General features: G+C 46.1%; 1 protein-coding gene across 1 annotated transcript in view; it reads left to right on the forward strand.

Annotated features, from left to right (window-relative positions):
- Positions 1-9389, forward strand: part of LOC142578334 (ubiquitin-like modifier-activating enzyme 1) — a 111875-nt gene extending 102486 nt beyond the window's left edge. The window contains exons 21-25 of the mRNA XM_075687732.1: positions 1218-1508; positions 3688-3792; positions 5869-5952; positions 7008-7102; positions 9225-9389. Coding sequence (XP_075543847.1) covers positions 1218-1508; positions 3688-3792; positions 5869-5952; positions 7008-7102; positions 9225-9366 — 717 coding nt within the window. The 3' untranslated portion in view covers positions 9367-9389. The remainder of the gene's footprint in view (positions 1-1217; positions 1509-3687; positions 3793-5868; positions 5953-7007; positions 7103-9224) is intronic.
- Positions 9390-16320: the final 6931 nt, after the last annotated feature.

Consider the following 16320-nt stretch of genomic DNA (forward strand, 5'->3'; position numbering starts at 1 on the left):
GGGAAGGGAAGCGTAGCAGGGGGCGGCAGAAAGTTAGGTGGGCGGATGAGATTAAGAAGTTTGCAGGGACGGCATGGCCACAATTAGTACATGACCGGGGTTGTTGGAGAAGTATGGGAGAGGCCTTTGCCCTGCAGTGGGCGTAACCAGGCTGATGATGATGATGATGATGATAAAACGACGTTTTGTTCGGAAACTAAATGGAACGCCAATGAATTTCTCCGCAAAGTTCGGGAATGAATATCTCCAAACTGATGTCATCCTGAGAATTCATTCCAAGTTAATCCGCCTCGCGAACTCCACGGCTAGAACTTGTAAACTACGATATGCGCCATAGGGTAACTAGTAAACACTTAATTTGAGAATTGTTAATTAGTCGATTATGCCTTTAAATTTTCTGTGCAAGTAATGTCCTTCACTTATAGTAGTTCATGAACTGGAATTGTGCTATCCGTCACAGGCAACCTTTAAAAGCTTTTTGAAAGTATTCGCTGTAACACCCGGTATACTCTGCGCATACACTGCATATGTAACGTCTTATGATTATCTTGTGACGTAGCTAGTTGTTGTCGAGCCTCGCTGCCTTCCAACGGCGCGTGCCTCGAGCTTTCAGCTTTTTGGCTCGTATACCAGTGAAGCTCGTATAAACAGTGAAGCTACACGCCTAATTTTTCACGAGATTGTATCGCTGTCGTTCACGCTACTATTGGCTCAAGCCAACGTGGGGCTAGATTGTGCCAATGGGCCCGTCTTCCATGCGCCACGTGTCCCTCAGCGTCAGAGCATCCTCCACGCTCATGTGGTCTCGCGCACCGACTTATGCCGTGGCGCATAACGCTTATAGCTTCGACCACGGTGCCCAGTACTGCGAACCGGAGAATGGAAGTGCAACATCTTGAGAGTTTAGTTGACGTACGATTACCATAGGAAATCAGTTTCGCGAATAGAAAGAATTCACACCTCACAAGAACACGCTTACCCTGTTCCTGTGTGCCTTCGTGCGTGGTATTCCCAACATATTTAGAGGCTATCGTTGATCGACGATTCAGAAAGGAAATTATAGGTGCGCGAATAGAAGGAATGGACACCGCACAAGAAGACGCTCATGCGTGTCTTCTCGTGCCCTACCCCTTACTTCCATTCGCGCAACAATTTCCCGTGACGGGGAATGGAAGTTCGCGTCGCGTCGGTCGTCCCCGTTCTTCGCCTTTCACCAGTGGCTGTCGCATTTCTCCACTTACGTAGACAATGAGCTCCTGGACAAACTGCAGAAGGAGCTGCCAGCTCGAAAGGATCTCGACGACTTGACCCTAACGACGCTCGAGTTCGAGAAGGACGACGACGCACACATGGACTTCATCGCGGCGGCCTCGAACCTGCGCGCCGCGAACTACGACATTCAGCCGGCCGACCTACTCAAGAGCAAGCTCATCGCGGGCAAGATCGTCCCCGCCATCGCCACCACCGCATCGCTCGTGGCGGGCCTCGCCTGTCTCGAACTTTACAAGGTGCAGAGAAGAGCAACACTGGTTCTGTATTCACGAGAGGCTCTTACGCTGCAGAATTGTTCGTAAGAGAAAATTCAAGCCAATCTCAACGCTGCGCATAAGGCGGCCGCCCAATGGCAAAGAAAACTTGCGAAAACGAAAGCTTTGTAGATTAGGCCCCTGGTTCTTTTCTGAATGCGTTTTTAGTGGACAATTGTGCAATTGACACTTTGCCGGACATTCTTTTTTTTAATTTCTGTATTCTTATTTATGAAAGGTAGTTGAACGTTGCAGAATTTCAACCATTGACCCTGGCTAATTATGTGCAGGTGAACACAAGCTTCCTGTCTGATTGAGATCAATTGAGCAGCTAACAACGTTTCACCAAGTAGCTTTTATTTATAACTAAAATAGCCGCACAGCTTAATTCATACGTAGTTGAGAGTGACTATTCAGCAGGACTGAACACAGTTGTCCCTTTTAACTGCGTAATTCTAACCACCTTCGTAAATACAAAAGAGCGCATTTTCCTTAACGTTCGCGGCGTTATAAACGCGCAGCTTTGCCAGTGGGATGACAAACTCGTACGACACGGCCTACCGGAATACGGCCTGCTGGCCAAATATATCTCATAAATATATTAACACACTTTCTAGTTATTTTACAAATTCCTATAAAATGGAATGCCTCAGAAAGTCAGTGTCTTCGAGCGCAATATTTTAACTTATGCCCTGAAATCAGCAATTAAAACGTCTGTGGCGCAATTTCTTATTATACCCTATCGGTGATGTATCACTTTGTCGCTCGAGGAACCTGAACATGTCGACATAACTCACCCGCATGGGTAGCATTGGGATGTGCAACACAAGACATATCTTACTTATAGACTAGTAGAATTAAAGAAACAAGTATGTCGCCGTCTATCCTAAATGGCAAAGCATCGACAGGGATAGTAATGAAATTAAATTATTACACGAAGTAAGGCTCGTGGTTTCTACGGGCGCGTAGCATAAATAGCAGTATAGAGATTTACTTACTAACTGGGCATGCGTTCACATGGTCAAACAATCGCGTCATCGGCTTGTCTTTGCGCTCGCACCAGCAGCAGATCCTGCAGGTGATTTGCAACACTCGGCGCGCGATCCGCGCATGCGCGAATGCGCCTGTGGTGTCTGTATAATCGCCCCCCCCCCTCCCCAAGATATACTGTCTGCGTGCACACGCCGTACACATGTTCCAGCTTTTGGATAAGTGGTCGTCGTGGTTGTGACACTCCATAGCTACGTTTACATGAACAGGACAAAGTCGAGGCGAGTCGTCTTGTATAGCGGCAACGTCTGGTACGAGACCGGGCTAGTTGATGATTTGCGTTAGTGTTAAAAAAAAAAACACCTGGCATCCGGGGAACAAGACAAGAATATACGAGGACGAGCGCTTGCACTTCGTCCCTTCTTGCCTTTGTCGTGGTGCACGCTGAAATTAGTGACATCCGGTCGGTCGCTGCTTCGTGGCATTGTCAGCGGCCGTGCGTAAGTCTGGACGGGTCGAGACGTGCCGACTTGGTATGATCGCGCCGAGTTCCTAGAAACGAAGATTATACATGCTTTATTCACGTCCGGATTCCGCCGGTCACCTGTGCAGGTTACATGTATAGTAGTAATGTTATGCATTCGCGTCTCTTCGGGCAGAAAATTGTTTCAGTGTGGTCATCGTGCAGTTGAGTATAGCTTGCCTTCGTAGTTCCGGCAATTTCTAGGGTATTTGTGGACTTCAAGCGTTCCTTATCCGTGAAAGTCCCGCTATGGATGTGAAACTGGCAGTTGCTTTAACACTATTCGGAACAGTGTCCCTCTATCCAAAGAGTTGGAACTTAAAGAACTCCAGGAGATGGAGAGAACTTCGAGTGGCTGGGTTCTGTTGGCAAAGTTTCCACGACGTCAAAGTCGCAAGACAAGTGTAAACACAAGAAAGGATCCTAAGCGACTATCAACTGAGTGTGCTTATGCTGCTTAACGGACACTCATTTGATAGCCCGAGCAAACAATCTTTCGTTCCGTCTTTCGTATTGTCATTTTGAGCAGTTTACATCGCAAGCCAGACGAGGGGATCTTAAACTGTGTGTCCGTTGGTAGCCACATTGGAAAATGAAACGATGACCGGCAGTGCGACATCTTTGCCTTTACCCGCTTTCTCTACGCAGCTGGTTCAAGGCCACAACAGACTGGAGCTGTACAAGAACAGTTTCGTCAACTTGGCACTTCCTTTCGTCGGTTTCTCGGAACCCATTCCAGCTGCGAAGAAAAAGGTGCGCTTCCATTTCTTGTTTGCATTTTCATTCATTTCAATGCGATATCATTAGACAGAACGCTAGCCGACCGCCATTCTTGGTGTCGACGCACAGTATACCGCCAAGCACTAAAACCAGTTTTTCCCCTAAATGGGATACCTAAATTCCCTAGATATACCTGTATTTTTAAAGGATGCAGTTGTTCTCTTTGTCAATACGGTTTTTGTAAAGACACTTTTTTTTTTGTTAAGCAATTAGAATGCCTATATATACTTTATATCTATTTCCAAGCTCGTTTTTATACATTTAGATAATGAAGTCACCGCACTCCAACTGAAATTATGTTGCAGTGTAAGTTGTGCTAAACAGAGTTGTTCGTACAGCCTCCTCCTTGATACTATATTCTCAGGAGAAGACGTCAGCACATTTATACGTACATCGCTCGACATGCAAAACAAAACTGGACAACAGCAAAATGCCAAGATTGACATAGAGCCTTATTCAAACATTAGGCAAGCTTTCACCGGACGACCCTTACAGAATTTAACACTGTCAGAGCAGTGTGACCTTTTAGGGCACAAATATAAGGAACGGGCAATAAATTTTTCTTGGACGCAGCGATGAAGTGACGTATGGCACCACCACCCTTACCTGCTTAAAAGCCATTTTTCAGCGTAGCCATGCAGATACGCGTCCAATTTCTTAATTTCCTCCATGCCACAACTCACCCGAACACGTGACCACGGGGCTTTACAATGCAACTCTGCACAATGTTGCTCTGCCTATAGACGGTTCCGGTTAAATTTGCGTTCATAGTGGGCTACGCAACGCCCCGGCCTCCTCGTTGTGCTCAGTGCTTGGTGTACGTGCCAGCTTACGCCGACACTTTCATGCGCTTCTTTGTTTGGTATGAACGAGAGAGGGTTCGATTTTTCATAATCATGACCACATATAAAGCCAACAGACAATGAAGTCAAGGAAAGCATAGGGGGAAATTAGATGCGATTGAAATTGAAATGTAGAAAGCAACGAGGAAAAGACAAATGAACGTGGAGGCTAAGATAACTTGCCGCCGGAGGGAGCCGAAACCAGAACGTCCGCATTACGCGCGTGTTTCACTGCCGATGGCGCTACGGCGACGGCTATCAATCCGGCCACTATCCTGGGTATCTACGTATGGTAGATCTAGCCCTGGAAGTGTTAGGTAGCGCCACTCAAAGCCATCGCGCGCGGTTTTTGAACATCCTATTTCTTTTACTCGATGGCGTCACGTAACACGAGAACTTAGAAGAGCAGGGACGTGGCCGAAAAAAAAAAACAAAAAAACCTCGTATGCTACCTAATGGCATAAAGACCACTGCTTGTGCATATGCGTATTGCAGCGTACGTTTGATTTGACAGTTACAGATGAATATTTCGTTTAAACGGCGCATGTAAATTGACCACATATAGATGTTTGTAGAGGTGTTCACTGCGCCCAAGTGGAACCACAAGTGATATACTTCGCATACTAATGCGGAGGTAATTTTTGCTGACTGAAATCAAAACACGCCGTCACGTCAGCAGTTATATATATATGGCTTCAGCTCACGCCTGCGTCAAGGTATCTTTTCGTCCACTGACGTTCTCTTTAACTATAATATTTCTAGATTTCAAATAAACCTAACGATTAATTTTCCCTGTGCTTTTTCTGGCTTCGTTGCCTGCTTCTGCGTATCAGTAACATCGCGAGAACTTGTGCAAGCAAGCCTTCGATCATCGCCCAACAAAAGATGAATTGTCGTGCCTGAACCAGAACCCGCACAGTCCTCCTTTCCCAGCTTTTAGCGAGCGCGCGGTAGCGAGCGAGTTCACTGAACACTCTACCTCCCGTAGTCACAGATATTGTTCTCTGACATATTTCTTACATATATACTGCAACGATATAAAACCCCGAGGCGTGAAACCTCGAGGCAAGACCGGAGGGAAAATTCATCCGCAATAAACCCAATACGCCTCAACGATATGTGGCACCTTCACTACATTTTCGAGCTGCTTAGGCTTCGCTTCCCTTTACTTCATTCTTAGTGCATTGTTTTTTCTTGTTCCTAACAGTTTCGTGATCGTGAGTACACGTTCTGGAACTGCCTCGACATTGAGGGGGAGTTGACTCTTGCGGAGTTTCTTGACCATTTCAGGGTGAGTGATACTTGTTTGTTTAATTGTGCACTCGTGTACGTGTACTTGTGGTTTGTGTCTGCACGTGTGTGCGTTTGCGTGCGCGCGCGCGCGTGTGTGTGCATATGTGCGTGCATGTATGTGTGTTTGTTTGTGCTTGGGTGTGTGCGCGTGCTGGGGGGGGGCGAAGCGCGAGGTGGGGGAAATTTAGCCCGTATCGAAACTAAGTGAAGATGGTGATGCAGCGCCAAAAATACATTGAAAAGGCGTTTTATGCGATTCCTTGTTCAGAATATGGCTTTGAATGTCAAGTTGCCTGTTTAACAAGCAAAATTGTGTCGATGCATTCCCGCGAATGCTCTCACCAGTTGTATATCAAAATTATTTCGGCAAGTCAAAATGCGCGCCAGGCGAACAATACGTTGGGTACATTCTATAACGAGTGTCTTCTCCTTCACCGTATGAAGAACGTAACAATATTTGCCTCCAATCAACTCAGCCGCAACTACCGGAGTGAGAACGAGACCTCCAAGTCTGCTTACGAAGCTGTGGATCAGTGGAGGGAACCGGGACCTAGCTTTATTTAAGGGCCACTCAACACTTGAGTGACGCCACTTTCAACTTGCGAAGTATCTTCGCATTCACTTGACTTATCTGCTGACTTCCTATTGGCGCATCAAAGAACTTTCTTTGCGACGACAGAAGTTGTTTTCTGGCCGATCTGCGCGCAGAGTTCTTCGGCGCAATTCATCATCGTCATTCATCATCATCATTCGAGGAGCCGAACGTTCCTAGCGTAAAATGCAACCATAAGAAATGTAGCCACGAAATGTTGGTCAAGATTATGACAAGAAGTTCTAGCCTAAACTTTTATTATTAGCAGTCTTTCGATAAGTACATCACAGACTCTTCCGCGGTCGTTTCTAACCATTTTTATTGTTAACATTATTACTCCAGCTACGCTTTATTTTTACGACTACTTGCTTTGTAATAAATTCCAGTACGTTTATTGCTCACGACGTGAAATGCAGTTTCTTAGCCCTGGTTTCTTAATTTTTCTTTTCCTTTCCCCGCAGAACGAGTTCCAAGTCGAAATCCTATACCTTTCGGAAGGAGCCCGCATGCTCTACGACGCCTACGCACCCCCGTCGCGGAGTCGCCTGAACCTGGCGTAAGCGCACCTGCTTTAGCTGCTTCAACAAGGCAATGCGATGGCTCAAATTCAGGGTTGCTGCTTTAACCCTGCGATACCCTAGTGCAGTTACACATCCAGGAAAATTAAGGCAGCATGTCCAGTTTTGTTTTTTGGCAAGGAGAGTAGATTTGTACAACAACAACAACAACAACAACAACAACAACAACAACAACAACAACAACAACAACAACAACAACAACAACAACAACAACAACAACAACAACAACAACAACAACAACAACGATGACGACGACGACGACGACGACCAAAACAACAATGACATTATTTGATTAATAATTTGATTAGTAAACAGCAATACATTAATCAGTAATTGGTTTATTAAACCACTATACTAGGAGTTATACTATACCACCACCAGAAAAATTTCCCGGGCATAAATAATTAGATATTTTAAGAGTTGAACTCAGTGCAGCATAAGTGATACCTTGAGCTTTAGAGGGTTAAAAGGGACGCAAAAGAGAAATAATGGAACTGAATAGCTTGATATGCACTGAATCCTTTACCAATAACAAACAATAGCGATAGTTTTCATGGAATAACTATCCATTACATTCGTATCATAATGTTGCCAGAAACGATATATGGTGTAATCCGTAAAAGTGAAAGGGGAAAAAATTGTCATCCCGGCGCCTTAACGACCCTGTTAACCCTTTGACAGTTAAAACACTGATGCTTTCGTTTTTCTTAAACCCATGAATTGAGACGACACTCCGTGGTTTGCTTTCTTTGTATGTTTGTCCCTTTTCACACCATAGGCGTGTAATGTTCATTTACATTTCAAATTTAGTGTCCCAGCTTACCTACAAGTCCTGAAGTACTGTAACAATCGCATGGCTGTGTGACGGCGACATTTGTTGGCGCTAGCAGACGAAGGGTTAAGCTCAAAAACATGTCTTTTTGGAGCAGGTACGGGTCCAAAATCCCAGCTGCCGAGGCGCTATGTTCAAGGTAAATATACCTGGTAGCGAAGCTTCCATAGGAGCCCATACGTTCAAAACATGGCGGTCCATCGGCGGTCCATGGGGCTTAGCGCCATCTGTATGTGGTGGGAACACTTCCGGCGGAAGAAAAAATAATGTGACGCCATGTCCGTTAAAAGCACAAGTGACGTCATTTTGTTTTCGAAGGCGCGAAATTTGTTTTGTTGTTCTTCCTTTGGAGCTATATATTCAAATGCCCCGCCATTCGACTTGATGGGCGTTTCGAGCTTTCAGCGTTGAAAGCGATGCAGGAAAAGGCCAGCCGTACGGTTGTCGAAATCGCACCCCTGCACAGAACATACTTTCTTTGGAGGCCGACGAAAGCTTTAGGTGTAGAGTGCTGATCCTATTGCTGGATGCCAAGCCCGTCGGGCAGCGCAGTCGCACGAAAACAACTACACAATTATCTGGCGGTCGTAACTCACTACTTTTGACTGAACAGATTAAGAAGCAGTGAAGCTACCCGCGTCACCAAATTCAGACAAACTTCGACAAGCAAGAAAGCACAAACTGTGAGGGGGGCGTATTTCAACAGGTGATACGAGTGCGCCTTTCTGCCCATTTCAAGACGTGCATTGCATTGCGAGTGATAGTGGCGTCAACGCCCCCTGTAGCGATGGGCGCTGAAAAGAAATGCATTTATTAATAATAATAAAATTAAACTTGTATTTTCTTAACTCGTCACGAATATATAAAATTGACTAGGAACTTTATTTTCCTTGAATGAATCCAACTGTGTCTCGTTTGAATTAAAAAACGCGTTTTTCTTTCCCAATGTTTGTTCCCTCCAAACCTAGTCGCGCTTCAATCGCTGCTCCCATAACCTCCCATGCTGATGTCGGTGACAATCTGTACTGAACCGCTTTTCGCCCGAAGCTTCGCGACCTATTTGAATCGACCTTGCTATGTTTCCACATTTGACGTCACCGGCTTTCTGTTTGCAATGCTGCGTGCGTTGCTTTGTATTACACTACAGAAAAAAAAAAGTACTTTATCACTTAGACGTTGGGCGAAGGGTATGTAGCTGCCAGTGCGCAGCAGCTGTTCAACGGTTGTTGATTAGGAGCGTTGTCCGTGGCTCTTTTTTTTTTTTGCAGGCTAAGTAAAGTGTCGGAGATGGTGTCCAGGACGGAGATCGACCCCGGGAAGCGCGCCCTGATGCTTCAGCTAATGGGCAACGACATCAACACCGGCGAGAAAGTGGAATTGCCTGACGTGCGATACGTGCTGAGCAAGTGATAGCGCCAACCTGCCCGATGATGATAAAGGGAATGTACGTGCGATTCGTTCTAAACCCAGGCGCAGGCGAATGCCTTTATATAACGAAGTGCTTGGGCCCTCCGAGATAATTCGTTGTACAGGTCACTTCTTTGTAAAGGTCGCGAACCGCGCAGCTCACAATCACAAAATATATGGGACAAAATTATTCCTTCGTTGTACAGGCGCTGAACTGTATACAGAAAACGAGAATTAAAAAAAAAATATGTTCAGAGCCCAGAGCATATACTAGGCGATATATTTTTGAATATGATCTAGGACATAAGTAATGTATAGGCCACCGATAATATAAGTGACCCGGAAAGTCGCGGAAGAGTGATATTTATTTTGCTTTCTTCTTTTCCACATTTATAGAAGTCAAATCTTAGATTAAATTCTGGGATCTTACGTGCCAAAATCACGATCTTCTTACGAGGCACGCTGTAGTGGGGCTGTATTCCAGATTTATGCTGACCGCCTGGCCCGGGGTTCGTTAAAGCGCACCCAGTCCTAGCGTTGTAGTGGGCTTTTGAGGTGACAGGTTTGCCCCATTGGGGCACCTGGCTTCCCTGTAGAACTCTATGATAAATATTAGGGACCGGCACTGAAGTGGGTACTGTTCAATTCTGGCAATGACTGAGACCGTGTGTAGCCTATAGAAACTATGAGGGCTCTGTTGATCCGGTACTTCGATTCAGCGTCGTGACATGGTATTGTTGCTTGATGACAACGCGAAATGATTGGAGCAATGTTTGAGATAGCGATTTCTGCCGCTATTCTAAGGTAATTTTCACGTGTGTATGGGACCTCGCCACGGAGGAGGCGCCGTTTATAGCGCGGGATCGGCTTATTACCTACAACGACATCTGCACACACTACCGATTAGACCGTTTAACCTTTCCGCCACTTATGGGCAAATCCCCGCGCAGGTGTGAAGTTTTGTGGCGACAGCTGCAGACTCGCACCTTTTTCTCCCCTTACCTCCTCCACTGCATTCATCCCTCCATTTACCTTTCTCCTTCTTGCAAATTCTGCGTCTCTTCCAAAGTAGACTGTGAGGGTGCCCCAAGTATCCCCTTTCCTCAAGCAATTAATATCTAGTGACGAGTAGTGGGAGGCTGCCTTGCGCAGCTCGAAGACCGACCTTCAGGAGTCCATCCTGGAATGGGCTGAGAGGATAGAGGAGGCCTACTTCAAGTAGTTCCTCCCCCCACCCTCTATTCCGTTGCCCCCTTCCTTTTAATGAGGGATAATTAAAGTTTTTCATTCATTCATTCACGTGTGTATGGACACGTTGGTCGGCTGCTGAACGGTTGCCGGCATTTCTGCAACGTTATTTTCGCTGGACTTAACAGCGTTTGTTCATTCTCTGGAGCAATGGCCAACTTTCACCCCACCAGTTGGAAGAGTCACTCATGCTTGGACATTAGTGGCAACAAAGTCAATGTCCTTCATGTATATTTCAATATCGTTCAATATTGTTTTGCGAGTGTCAACATTACAATATTCAATACTTAGGTGCATTGACGCCAATATGAAAACTCCTCAATATTATTTTTGTTTGCTTAGGGGATCCAAATACACCTTTCTCAGTTACGATTCTAAAATATGTTATTCCTCTGTTCATGTATAACAACACCAACTCGCTGAATTTAAAAAAAAGGGATGTCGATTATTGTATTAGGAAACAGAGACGATTGTAATAAGTGTTTCCAGTTCATTTTAAATTACTTATCCATGCCTTTTATTTTCGTATGGTCATAATCATGTATCAGTTCTTCGCTTTCTCCCTCTGTTTTTGTTCCTCTTTCCTCCTACCCTAACGCTGAGTAGACAAACCCTCCACAGTCATTTCTCACAAAATAAATATCGCTCTATCTCTCCCTCAAGGATAAAATTAGGCATAGCATTTACTGCGGAATCTTAATTTCGCAGTAAACAAATAAGCCTGTTTTGCAGGGGGTGAGCATGACATTTTCGTAATCTCGCTTTTGTTTTACGGCGAACCCGCATATAACGCAGAATTAACAAAGATTCCTTCCACCCGTGTTTCACTATATTAATATAGTACACAGTATATATGGATGAACTTCCTTACGATCCTTGCGATTGGCTCGTATTCTTGCATTTCTGCATATCTCTTGATAATCCATATCGAAGCATTTCACTTTGGGCGACCTGGTGGTCGCAGCTATCGCGTATCGAGGAGGCGTATACCGCTTTGTTGTGCCTGATGAGGCACAAAGAGCGTTTATAGATGATTCCTGTATTTTTTATTTAAATGGAAGCATCGTTTGCCTCTTGGGACTAACCGCTATGTATGTCTTTGTGGCTATGCATGGCGATCCACCGCTTAGCTCGAACTCGCGGGTTAAATACAGGCCACGACGGCCGCATTTCGATGGGGACGAAATGAAACACTCGCGCACACTTAAATTTAGGTGCGCGTTAAGCAACCTAACGCGGTCCCACGCATAGTCCCCGACTACAGCGTTCATCATAACAACATCGTTGTTTTGGCTTTATAGAACTCCAGAATTTATTATCTTTATTTCTTTGCTTCTTCCCTAGACTTTGGCTGTTGCTGGGTGTATTTCCGAGCTGACGCGCGGGAGGTCTCACGCATGCTGTTGCTCAACAAAAACGAATTACGTGTCTTATGGTGGGATTTGAATCACATGCCTGATGCTCTCTCTCCACTAGGCCACATACGCATTCGTGTCGTGACGAAATAACAGCGACCTTACCACTCTCATTCCCACGTAGCATCTCACAGCCTTCGGGATCGGCCTGGATCGTAACCAACCAGGTTGTAGTGGTTCTTCAGCGGAGTACGATAAATCAGTCGTCATGTTTATCGTCGTTGTTCTACTGCCACAGTCATCTTCAAGTCATTGCCGTTGGCATGCCGTCGCTTCGCACTAGCTGCATACAGGGACACTACCTCGCAACAAACAGGCTTTACCTTGCACCATAGCCACATACACCCTCCTTACACTAGGGGACCTCGATGCGCGCTGAGACACGCTCTTAGGGACATTCTATCTGGATCGACGGATGGATGGATGTTATGAGGGTCCCCTTTGAAACAGGGTGGCGGGTTGCGCCACGGAGCTCCTTTTTTCATTTTTTGCCTAATGTGTTACCTATGTTATTTTTTAACAGAGAAAATGTTCCCCGCCTCAAATTTTCTGAACCATTATTGGGAGCGTTGCATGGCTCCGTTCTTTCGTGCACTCCCTACTTATGCCACAACACCCCCAATCACCCCAAACACCCCCTTTGTTGCCGACATAAAGCGCACGGACATAAAACGCAACCTGGTAATCCTTTGCGCAATTCCAAACAATGCTACATAATCAAATATACCTGCAGAATGTTTCGCATTACATTGACTCCCACAGTGCATGGGACCTGCATAATCTTTCTTTCTTTTTTTTCAGGGACATTAAAGAAGGCTGCCTCGGCCCTACCTGCCTCCAACCATGCAGTGAAACAAGCGACAGGCCTTGCAACCTCATACATGCTTGTCATAGTTCCAATTCGCAGCCAACCCCATGAACTTCATTTTGAAAATGATGCAAATTACAACCCTGACGTATGAGCTTCTGGATTTGTTTGTGGAGCTCGTGCTGTAGAACCAGTGCGTCGGTTACTTGGTCGTGGATAATACTGTCCATGATAAGTTATCAACAACGAAACGTTGATGTAAAGGACACGCTGAGAAAACTACAATAGCGTGCGACTCGAAACTCTCAGCAGGCAAGATAACGTCACTTTCTACTTCTGTCTGCATCCTACGCATTTTTGATGCCACCTTCGCTTTCGTCTTTTGGTTTCTTACCACTAAATCCTCTTCTTTCTTCACTGTTGTGTAAAAAAAAAAAAATTACTGCGGAAACTTCCTAGATGAACTCGCCAGATTTCCCGTAAGCGTTATGTTCAGTCCCCCATGCTGCACTCATGCAACGAATGACTGATTAAGCGCTCGAGTTACGCCCCCGATGCGCTGGTTGAAGCGAAGGTGGTGAAGATTGAGGTGAGATAAAGAAGCGGCTCATACTGCTGCAGCCCTAACGGGAGCATGGCTCAGTGTCTGTGGGGAGAGGGAAATGAGAAGAAAGACGATAGAAGAATAAGGGAAGGATTAGAGGGGGAAAGTGGCGTCCAATAGCAGGACTGGCAGTGGCGAGCAGCAGACCCGCGTGCTGGGCGGCGAGATGTCTGTCCTCGAGGAAGTCGAGCGGCGCATTCGTCGAGGATACCGGTGCAGCTCAGAGATCGAATAGGACGCCGCCGTTCTGTAACGTGAGGCAAACCTAGTAGCCGGCGTCCGGCTTCTTACATCTCGACCGTTTTCCTTTCTCTTTGTGACCTGATTTTCTTTGACTATTCGCGTCCACGCGTCTCTCCCACTAGACATTGTCTACTATGATAGCCCGCAACGCCGAGAGCGCTTGCGTCCTCCGCATGATGATATCGCGCGCAGAAATTTCCAGAAGGCCATGTAACGATCTGTTTTCATCATGGAACTCGCAGACCTCTCCAGCAGCTGCGAAAGAGAATGCAGACATCACGTACGAACAGTTGCAGTGTTTCGCGTTGAATTGTGTCTCTCTAAAAGTTCCAATACGCGGTCAAAGCCTTCCAAGACATGAATTATACGAATCGGTTGCCATGACGGTTCTCCATGTCTTCATTCTCCTTCTCCTCTTCATCTCTGTCGTTTTCATTATCAGTTCATCCAGCATAAGTACATCCCTTCTATTGACTGTCGAAGCTGCGTTTGAGCGCTTCATAAAAGGTTCTTTAAAAACGCGTTTGCGAGGAAATGGCGTACTCGGAAAAGTGAAAAAAAAAAACGAAGAAGAAAACAAAGGCAACTTTTGCTAAACATTTACTCCCCATTTCTCGGATTCCCTGGGGAAACATTCTACAAGTATCACATCTAACATTGAGCAAGAACAATAATTATGCGAAATGGCATTTAAGAAATATATGTTGTCGCATGGCAACTGAAAGCCCTGATTTGTCTCGTGCATTTAGCCCGTAAATAGAAGCTCAGTGAAGTAACCAGAAGAAGTGAACTTATGTTCTTTCGCAGATTTCCGTGTGCAGTATAGCCTTTTTAATGAGTTAGCATTTGGAGTGTCCAAGCGGAAAGTATACGTGAAGTACTGATGGGACATGTGTGGAGTGACCTCTTGAATAACGCTATGCAATGTGGTGAACGCGCTTTATATCATGAATCCGGGACCCTAAAGAGCTGCGATGTAATCCTAGCGCATTTGTCTGGGAATGGCTGCGAAGTCGCCACTTTTTGGGGGTTCTAACATTCTCCCCGACTAGAGGCTCCCTTTATCAGGCCGCCTCTAGCTGTTCATCGTTCGCACTCATTTATTCCTGACTGGTGTTAATCATATTGCTCCAGAAATACTAAGGGCCAACATGCGTTCCTCTGTATCTTGATGTGGTCGAGCGTTGGGTCCAGTGTTTCGGCCAACTAGAGTACTTGCTCCATAGAGGAAGGAATAACATCAGAAAGGTGTGTCACGGGACAGTCTTGAAGCCTAGTCAACATAGAAAGTGCTCTTAGGAAATAGGTCCTCTTCACTTGATAGGCATGCAGTAATTTCTAGCCCTCGGGAACGCACAGGTCATGGGGGAGAGTAGAGTGGACAGTGAGTGTAGCGAGGGCCGATTGTGACGAGGGTGTCACTAATAGCTACCGCAATGCAAAAAAGGCCCTAAGAGGTCCGGCAATCACTCTAGGCGCATTTTCCATTAGTCAACGCTCAGGTAAGGAAATTCATTTACGCGGAATCGTGCAAAGTGGAGCAAGTAGCATAAAAGGGAAAAACTGCCATCCACCCGAATGTAGCAAGAAGCTGCAAAGGAAACCCATACGGGTTACTCAGAAAGAAAGCTTCGCCGCTGTGAAACTTCACAGTTGTAGCTTCTTGCTACGTTCGGGTGGATGGAAATTTTTCCCTTTCACAACGTGCAGGTAAGCCAGAAGGAAAAGAGGGGCGGCGTAAGAGGACGTTGGCTCGGCGAGGCTAGCGGCCTGATGTCGTGCTCCCTCCTATAGCCTCTTTCCTTTCTCCATGACTTGCTCTGTAGGTAATCGCGCAAGGTTACGACGCCTCTGTAAGTCCACGAGGTCACATGAAATGGAAACATTCTGCCATGCAACAGAAGATTGTCGATCCACTCCTCTAAAAAAACTTAAATAAATAGAAGATCAGCTTCGAGTTTCCGATAGCAAAACGGTCGCCCGTTTGAATAAGCAATTACTGTACTGCCTGTGTAAAGACAAACGGCCTTGAGAGCGGAAATTCGCGAAGATTAGTAGTACTGAGATACAAATTTTAAGCGTATCTAGTGGGTCATCGACCGCTCGCTTGCGGTCTCGGATGAGGTCCAGTATTTCCGTCGAGTACTGCACCACTTCCTGGCACTGCGCCGTGTCGCAGTGCTCGCGGATGAAGCCTGCCAGCGTGGCCATCAGAGCTCCCCCGGCTGGCGGTTCCCTGAGCAGCGGCTGCCCGATGTGCGCGGCCAATGCCAGCAGGGCGCTCAGCAATAGCTGGCGGCAGGCGCCCTCCACGTGCGGAAGCAGCTCGACGGCGTCGCGCGCCAACTTCTAGGTGGCAAGAGTGGAGCGTTGTAAGAGCGTGGCTACCAGGAAGCTTGCCTTGGTCTTAAGACGCATGTGACTTTATTGACCGCACGTATTAAAGACGCACACTCAAATTTGTATGGCATGGAAGCAGGACAAAGGAATGCATCCACACTTACATACTGGCCTGACTGGTAAATAAGTACTTTGTTGGAAGGTTAACCCTTTTTTATGCACTTATGACAGGGCTTTCTAATCAGGCATTACGATACTGCGTCAATACATTCCGTCCCTTCTCCAAAGATGGCCACCGA

Source organism: Dermacentor variabilis, chromosome 4 (assembly GCF_050947875.1).
Source record: "Dermacentor variabilis isolate Ectoservices chromosome 4, ASM5094787v1, whole genome shotgun sequence".
Lineage (NCBI taxonomy): Eukaryota > Metazoa > Arthropoda > Arachnida > Ixodida > Ixodidae > Dermacentor > Dermacentor variabilis.